This window comes from Castanea sativa, chromosome 10, assembly GCF_040712315.1.
Source record: "Castanea sativa cultivar Marrone di Chiusa Pesio chromosome 10, ASM4071231v1".
In the NCBI taxonomy this organism is placed as follows: Eukaryota; Viridiplantae; Streptophyta; class Magnoliopsida; order Fagales; family Fagaceae; genus Castanea; species Castanea sativa.
Genome location: NC_134022.1, coordinates 13,943,607 through 13,952,819, shown reverse-complemented (window position 1 = coordinate 13,952,819; position 9,213 = coordinate 13,943,607). Strand labels below are relative to the sequence as shown.

General features: G+C 34.9%; 1 protein-coding gene across 1 annotated transcript; it reads left to right on the top strand.

The window, feature by feature from the left end:
• Nucleotides 1-262: 262 nt before the first annotated feature.
• LOC142612938 (geraniol 8-hydroxylase-like) lies at nucleotides 263-6,130 on the top strand. The gene is made up of 2 exons (XM_075785113.1): nucleotides 263-1,240; nucleotides 5,342-6,130. Exons 1-2 carry the CDS (start codon nucleotides 350-352, stop codon nucleotides 5,945-5,947), a joined length of 1,497 nt encoding a protein of 498 aa, XP_075641228.1. The 5' UTR covers nucleotides 263-349; the 3' UTR covers nucleotides 5,948-6,130.
• The last annotated feature ends 3,083 nt before the right edge of the window (nucleotides 6,131-9,213 follow it).

Here is a 9,213-nt window from a genome sequence, read left to right as displayed (position 1 = left end):
ATAATACAAGTTGTCCCACAATACACTCCAATCGCTAATTACCTTTATAATTATTTATATTGTAGGGTATACTTTTGACTTTCGGTTTTTTTTTTTTTTGGGTTGATAGAAAGAAACAAAGAATGGTAGAGTGTTTCCATAGTTATGTCCAGGTGAAAAATGTCGACTCAGTCACCTTTATTGATTTTTTGTTCTTCCAAAAAAATGTGGGGCTTTTTGGTGCTGTTAGAGCAAGTGGGTGTGCATTTCTGCTCTGCTTGTTGACTATAAAGGAACAACAGCGAAGTATTGTGTTATATCACTTTTCACTTTGCTCTTTTCTAGTGGTGATCAGAGTTCAAAGATAAAGATGAATTTCTTGAGCGGTATAATATGTCTTTGCCTCACTTGGCTCCTAATCCATGCCTTGCATGTAATTTCAAGAAGCAAAGCAATCCCCAAAAGGCTTCCACCAGGTCCAAAACCTTTTCCATTGATTGGAAACCTCTTAGAGCTTGGTGAAAAACCCCACAAGTCCCTGGCAAAACTTTCCGAGGTTTATGGTCCCATAATGAGCCTAAAACTAGGCCAAGTAACCACAGTAGTCATTTCTTCAGCAGCTATGGCTAAAGAAGTCCTTCAAATACATGACCAACACTTGTCCAATCGAACCATCCCAGATGCACTCCGAGCCCACAGGCAAGACGAGTTTAGCTTGCCATTTATGCCTGTTTCAACCCGGTGGAGAAACCTTCGCAGAATATGCATGGAACAAATATTCTCCAACAAGACTCTTGATGCTAACCAAACTATCAGGCACAAGAAAGTGCAAGACCTCCTAGCTGATACTCATCAAAGCAGCCTAAACGGTGAGGCAGTAGATGTTGGGAGAGCTGCTTTCAAGACCACGCTTAATCTATTATCAAACAGCATTTTTTCGGTGGATTTGGCTGACCCAAATTCTGACACGGCTAGAGAGTACAAGGAGATCATTTGGAATGTCATGAAAGAGGTTGGGAGACCAAACTTGGCAGATTATTTTCCAGTGTTAAAAAAGGTTGACCCCCAGCGCGTAAGGCACCGTTTGGCAGTTCACTTTGGAAAGATTTTAGAGCTCTTCGACCGCATGATTAGCCAACGGCTCCACTTGAGAAAAGTGTGTGGTTCTAACATGAACAAGGATGTGTTAGATACTCTTCTCAACATCAGTGAAGAGAACAGTGAAGAGATGGACAAAACTAAGATAGAGCGTTTGTTCCTGGTCAGTATTATTTCTTACCCTCTCTGCTTCTTCTTAAATTTCCTTCAATTTTTTTTCTTTGGATGAATAAGAAATTTTATTCAAATTCAAAGACCAGTACATGCAGCAAGAGTTTTGCTTGGATAAAGTCAATTAACACAAAAAATTTACATACGTTGATATGTCAAAATGTTAATGATACTGATTAATGTCAATAAATGACAACCATTAAAAACTTATCAACTTAATTGTTGTGATATTTTTGCGTGCACGTAACCTTGCTCATTTTGCCAGTGCCGGCTCAACATACTAAGCAACTGAGGCATCGCCTAAGGCTCCTAGGCAAAAAAAGATCCCAAATTTCATCCAATCAAAAAATTTTAAGTTCCAAAATGTTAGATGATAAAATAATGTCAATAGCGACCCAAATAAAACCAATAAAAACCAAAATTTGCTGACTTAATTGTTGTGAAAAATGCTATATATCATAACATTATTTCTACCCAATAGGATCTATTTCTCGAAAGTATTAATTAAGCCCAAAATTTTAACCAATAAATAAAAAATAATTTTTTTATCAAAGAAAAAACTAGAGCAAATAAATTTTTCGTTAGATGTGTAACCTTTCACCTTCTCCATGGGTATATTTCAGTGTAGAATTCATTATCTCCCACACAGAGAAGCTAAAAACACACAGTCTCTCTCTCAACCAAACAACTAATCTCCCTCAACAAAAAATAAATAAAATTTAAAGACAAAAATTATATACATATTCAATCTAAGACCTCAATTTTTCTTGTACGAATTGCTGAAAATTTTGCCCCACTCTCTATTTAAAGCATAAAAAAGAAACTGTTTTGAAGCTGTAGCTACTACGCTTCAAACCTTCTTCTCCTCATTTGAGTTTGATCATCAAGCTTGTTACTTCTCTAGAATCTTTGTTTCTTTCCTGAACTTTCTCATAATTCAAGCTATCTTGTTTTACTTCCTCTTTATTTTATTCTTGGTAATTACTTTAAATTCTGACACAGCACATAGGTAAACTCATTTTCATTCGTTCATTCATTTAACATATTGGTTGGGACGTGGAGTAGCATAGGACCATAAATTTATTTTATTTTAGTATTTTTAGTAATCATGGAGCTACGTCTGTACTTTTTTTTTTTTTTTTTTGGAATGCTACGTCTGTACTTATCTCTTAGGGTTTTAATTTTTTAAATAAATTTCACCTTCAATTTTTTTTTTTAATTGAGAATTTCGTTAATTCGTTAAAAAAAATTTACTTGTATGCTCTTATATGGGTCCACATCAACACTCGTTATTTTGTTAACAAATAAAACTATTTTGGTGAGAAAAAAAAAAATCAATGGATAAAAAATTTTAATATTTAAATTTTTTTAAAGGTCCCACTCAAAATCGTTGTCTTAGGCCCCAAAACACATTAAGGCTGCATTTGGTTGGGTGTAAAATATTTTCCGAATGTAAAATGATTTCAGCTGAAAACATTTTCGGGAAAAGAAAATATTTTTAGGTGTTTAGTAACATTTTAAAAAATACTTTGAAAAATATTTTCAGGTGTTTGGTTGTCATCTTGAAAATATTATAGAAAATGCATTTTGTATTTGTTGCTCACATTTTCTCACATTTTCTCAGCTTCCAAACAAATATCATTTCCTGATATAGAACAACAAAACTCCAAAAAAAAAAAAAAAAAACTCATCAAATTTTCTTAATACAGCTCAACAAAACCCAAAAATAAAAAAAGCTCATCAATTTTTCTCAATACAAATCAACAAAACCCAAATCGGTCAGAGAAGAATGAAGACAGAGAAAGAGAGAGAGGCGACTGGCGATGGCGAAGGGGAGATCGCGCCGGCGCGGCGCGGCGAAGGCGAAGGCGAGATCGTGATTGGCGATGGCGAAGGCGAGATCGTGATCGGCAATGGCAAAGGCGAGATCGTGATCGACAAAGGCGAAGGCGAGATCGTGATCGGTGATAGCAAAGACGAAGGCGCGATCGGTGAAGGCAAAGGCGTGATCGACGAAGGCGAAGGCGCGAATCAGATCGGCGATGGCGAAGGCATGATCTAACCGGTGCTGGGGTGTGACGAGACCGGTGCGATCTGGGGTTGGAGCCAGTGCTGGGGTGCGACTTGCCGGTGCTTGGCGCGATCTTTTCTCTCTCTCTCTCTCTCTCTCTCTCTCTCTCTCTCTCTCTTTCTTTGCAAGTCTGTGAGCCCGGAAATGGTTTGAAGTGAAAATAAGAACGGAAATGGTTTTACAGGGTTTTGGGGCATGATTTACAGTCAACGGAAATCATTTTCCGTTTGACTGAATTTTCCAAGACAACCAAACACGCCCAATGGTGTATAACTTTTTCCGGAAACTATTTACTGCCGAAACAAACGCAGCCTAAGCCGGCCCTGCATTTTGTTAGAGCACCTTCACTCTCTTAAACAATTACTTTACTTAGACCCCACCAAGAAAATAACGGAAAAATTCACTCGATTTCTGTTGCATGTTTCTACTCCCTCACATGAGGGTCCACCCTCACATTGAAGAAACATGCAACAGAAACACAAAATAGCTTCTCGAAAATAACACCTCACATTTTCCGTTTGAGCTGAACTTCGATTAGGAGTTGGTGTAAAAGTGAGGTTTTACACCACCAATGAGAGAACGCCACGTCACAATCATAACTTAATTAAATTTTACAATCCTCAAACATGAATACATGATAGACCTGGAGAGCTAAACATCTGAACTCAAAATCTCATCTCCTCCTCTCCTCTTAGCACCAGAGCTCCACCCTGCCACATATGCTGCCGCACCGAATCTCAAGGTGTGTTCTTTGATGATTTGTTATTTTCCCAAAGACAAATCCGTCCTATGAATTGCTTTCAAGCCAATAGTGATCCATTTGAAGCTCTACCATAGCATACATTAGTTGAACAAAATCGATAGAACTTGAAATACTAACTAAATAAATCCAATCAAAAGAACAAACCCAGTAGCTCAAGACTACGCAATAAAATACCAAAAAAAAAAAACCACCCAAAAGTTTCATCCTATAATAATATCATGATTTGGAACCCAAACAAAATTAGCTAGAACAAGAAAACAAGATTCTCATAATAGACAAATCAGATTTGTTTAAGGTTGAACTCAACCACTTTGGAATCCAATCAAAATACATCAAGGTACCAAAATACACCAAAACTCATACTAAAGCAAGTGATTAACATCCAAAAAAACAAACCCAAAGCCATCAATATTTTGAAATCCAAACTGGGTAAAAGAATAAATGACAAAAAAACAAACAAACAAACCTTGAGTTTACGACACCACGATCATGGCGGCTCCAGCGCATTTTCCAAGTTCCAGCATAGAGTCTGGTGGAGGCGTGGAGATTCAGTGCTAAGAAGAGGCAGATACCTTTGATTCCTCTGGAAACTGATATGCAAGTTGCTGTGTTTTTGTTTTGAATTTGGGGATTTATTTGAGTTATTCTTGTTTGTGGTAAGGTGTATTTGGTGTTTGTTTGGTTAATGATGTGGTGTTCTCTCATTAGTGGCGTAAAACCTCACTTTTATGCCGCTTTTTCGCCAACTCCTAGCTAAAGTTAAACCCTTTACGTTAATGGATGGGAATAGTACATTTTTTTAAGCTAAATAGAAACAGAAGTTCCTGAACAAAACATATTAATTTTCGAATACAAATCAACAAAAATCTTAAGAGGCGTAACAAGTTGACTTGTCCACTTCTTAGCTAAGGTGTATACACACCTATTCGCTTTTGTAGCAATGATTTGTCCTTGAGAAATTTGGAAATAACTAGCTTGCAATTATCAACAAAAGAGGAAATGGACCATTAGTTGAATTTTTGTTTGAACATGACAATTGACATCCACTACAGATCTAGCATCCACTTCAATTTCAACAACTGCTAAAGATAAGCTTTGACAAAGGGAGTGAGGTGAGTGGAATTTTTTTTCCATCAAAACATCAGTATCTCTACCAAAACTCTACCACAGACAAAGTACACTAGGACAATCTCTTTAATAGTTAGTTATTTATTTACTGTACTTATGAATGATGAACATGCTTTGTGAACATGGATTAGGACCTATTTGTTGCGGGCACTGATACAACTTCAGCCACACTAGAATGGGCAATGGCAGAGCTACTCCACAACCCAGAGGCATTGTCAACAGCCAAAGCAGAGCTAGAGAAAGTAATTGGCAAAGGTAACCCAGTTCAAGAATCAGACATTCCTCGGTTACCTTACTTACAAGCAATAGTCAAAGAAACATTGCGGTTGCATCCAGCAGTTCCTTTCTTGCTTCCTAGGAAAGCCCAAGTAGACGTAGAAATCAGTGGCTACATTATCCCAAAAGGTGCACAAGTGCTAGTGAATGCATGGGCTATAGGACAAGACCGGAGGTCATGGAACAACGCAAAATCATTTATGCCAGAAAGGTTTTTAGGGTCAGAAATTGATGTTAAAGGACTGAACTTTGAGCTAATACCATTTGGTGGTGGAAGAAGAACATGTCCTGGTTTGCTACTGGCAATTCGAATGTTACACTTGATGTTGGGTTCGCTCTTGCAGGCATTCAATTGGAAACTTGAAGATGGGGTTAAACCTGTTGACATGGACATGGATGACAAGTTTGGCATAACCTTACAGAGAGCTCATCCTCTAAGAGCTGTCCCTATTCCAGTGTAAAAATGGTTGAAGAATTTACTTAGTTGCAGCTAGTTGTATTGTCTCCTATAATCCATTCACGGTGTCAAATAGGTTGAATAATGTACGTAATTGGTTGTCGATTAAATTACTACTGACCCTATTCCTACAGTACAATGTTAATCAAATGGGTCACGGGTGATTATCGGATGTTTGGTTGACTATGGGGTGTTTGGTTTGTATTTTCAAACAACAATTTTCAGTTTTTAAACAACATTATACGTATTTAAAAACATTTTTTCACCTACTCGTATTTTTACAAATATTTTCAAACAACAATTTTTAATTTTTAAACACATATACCAAATGTACCCTATATTTTTGTTGTTTTCTTTTCTTTTTCCTTTTTTTTCCTTTTTGCGGAAAAGGTTAGTAGTTTTTATTAACGTAATAAATAATGCAACATTCAATTCACTAAAGCATTTCCTGTGCTTCATGAATCACATGACCATACCTGGTATGGATGGGCATGGGGTTAAATAACTAAATTGGTGATTGCATAAAACCAATATTTCCCCTTAATTTAGAGTTAAAAACAACAACAAAAAAAGTAAAAACAAATTTGAAAATCATAAAATAAAAAAAAGTTCATTCACTCATTATGAGGTCAATTTGGGAACTTTCTATAATAATTCCGTAGGAGCTTTGATATTTTTCTATTAGCAAATAAATTAACTTTATTTCATATGTTGCTCCAAAGTCAAGAGGATTTAATGATCTCAGTTAATGAAATTGAATAATAAAGAATATTGCTAAGGTACTAAGAGGTTTAGTACTGCCGAAATTTTATAATATATGTGTTGGGCCTATGATACATAACAGACTTATAGTCATAAAGACCTTAAAAGGTGTATTTGGTTGGATGGATAGAAAAAATGAAATGATAGAAAATGGTGAGAAGATAGAAAAATAAGATGATAGAAAAAATTTCAATTTTCCTCCTTTTCATTTAGTTGGAAGTGAAAAAGTGGAATAATAGAAAAAACAAAATAAGTTTGTATAAATTTACCCATACATTATTGTTGAAAAATGATGCCCAATTAAAAATAAAAAAAAAGTGATAAGCAACAAAAAAAAAAAACAACCACCTAAATTTATTATTAAAAAATCATTTTCAGAAAAAAAAAATCATTTCTAATTAAACAAAAAAAAACACAAAGCACAACACCCAAGAAATAATAATAATAATAATAATAAAAAGATGTGGCAACGTTTGCCCAGGAAACCATAAGGAAAAAAAAAAAAACACAAAGCACCACGCCTAAGAAATCAAAAAAAAAAAATTAAAAATAAAAAGAGGAGGCAATGTTGCCCAATAAACTATAAGAAAAATAAATAAAGAAGGTAACTGGACTTTGCCCATGTGCACTGCACATAGGCAATTTTGTCATTTCACCACCAAACAGCTTCCCTCACCAGTTTTTTTTTTCCATTTTGAAGAGACAAATTTTGTGTGAGCCCGAGCAGAAAATGTCTAGCCCCACATAAAAGTATTTTTCCCCCTTCCCTAGCAAACAACACACAAACCCATTCTCTTTCTTATTTTCTCTCTAAAGTTTTTTATCCACCATATTTCACCTCCAAACAAATACACTCTATGATATCTAAATTTGTTAATGAATAAAAGTTGAGTCCAAACTTCATCCCTTTCGGGTCTTTCATACTGTAATTAATGAAAGTAAAATGAACATATAAAAGAAAACATAAAAGGAATTTAATTTTTGAGAACAAACACACACACACACACGAGGGAGTAGCAAAAACATAAAGATATGATGAAATAATTTGAGATAAACACAAAAAGTCCTTTGATTAGTTGAATGGCTGTATTACAGCCAACGTAGTCCTTAAATGGCTCATTATATGATGTTTAAGTGGCAATCAAGATGTTTTGTGGCAGTCTTACACAATTTATACCAACTTTGGGCATTTAACACACTAAGTTTAGTCATTCAACAGCAAAACTTAGGCGCTTAGTTAAAACCAAGTATCATCGTTTATAGAGCAACGACTCAGTCGTAGATGGACAACATATATAGCACTTGAAGAAGGTGCGAGAAGTATGAGATCGGTGGTGGTGTCTCATGTCTAACAGCGGCAATTTAAAATTATGTTCTTACTATATAAAATGGTCCATTTATATGCATGTGAAAGAGCATTTAGAATCTTAGATTGTCACTATAAGATAAACTAATCATATTTGCTAAGTTGCTCCATACCTCGAAACGATTTTGCATATTATAATTAGCACTTCTCCTCCATGCCCAATGTTCAATACACACCAGCGCAAGTACGTGCAAGTGTGCAACACACAATTATACAGACCGATTCAATATGATCTATTCATTAATTATGGAGTATCAAACATAACTTTTTTTTTTTTTAGAGAGTTTCAACCTATGGCGTCCGCTCCTGATAATAGCTCTTTATTATCAGATCAAGACATCAATCAGTTTTTAGTGTAAGCGGGAATTGAACCTTAGATCTCTTATACAACCATCAGAGACTTTACCAGCTGAGCTAACTAGAACCCACAGTATCAATCATAACTTAAATCAATTCCGACCATGTATTTTTGCAATGTGTGTTACAACTTTCAAACCTCTCTTTAAACAATTCCAGCCAACAGTTATCAGTTTATATGCGTCACAAAGTTCTCTCTAAAATTTTGGTGATGAAAGTGAAACTAAGGCCTCTTCTAAGCAGATATTGATAGATCCAACATAGGTGGCATTTGTACCAAATAGATGGATCATGAAGAGTGTGGTGATAGTGCAAGAGTTAATTTATAGTTTCAAACACATGAAGAAAAAAATAAGGAACTTTCTAAGGATAAAGCTCGATTTGCAGAAGGCCTATTTTAGAATGGAGTGTGACTTTCTATTGTCTATCTTAAGAGCTTCTATATTTAATGAGAAACTAGCATGTAACCCCATACAAACGCATGGATCCATTTAAAATTAAACATAATTTTTGTTATAAAAATATAAATAATTATTCAAATTATTAAAAAAAATAGCATGTAACATATACATACATATGAATACATTTAAAATTAAACACAATTTTTATCAGAAAAATCTAATTAATTAGTCAAATTAATTTTTTTCAAAGTAAATGTAATTAGTCACATATTAAAGTTCTTACCCAAATTTAACAGTACTTATTTTTTTACTAATTTATAATAAGATAAAATGTGTGGTTTTCTTTTGTTGTGTGGTGATATTTATTGAGTATATATGATTAGT

What these genes read in the sequence shown, in the direction of transcription:
- LOC142612938 (XM_075785113.1), top strand. Translation starts at nt 350, where the DNA reads ATGAATTTCTTGAGCGGTATAATATGTCTTTGCCTCACTTGGCTCCTA. An exon ending in AGATAGAGCGTTTGTTCCTG is followed by an intron (nt 1,241 to 5,341) that starts GTCAGTATTATT and finishes AACATGGATTAG; the next exon opens with GACCTATTTGTTGCGGGCAC.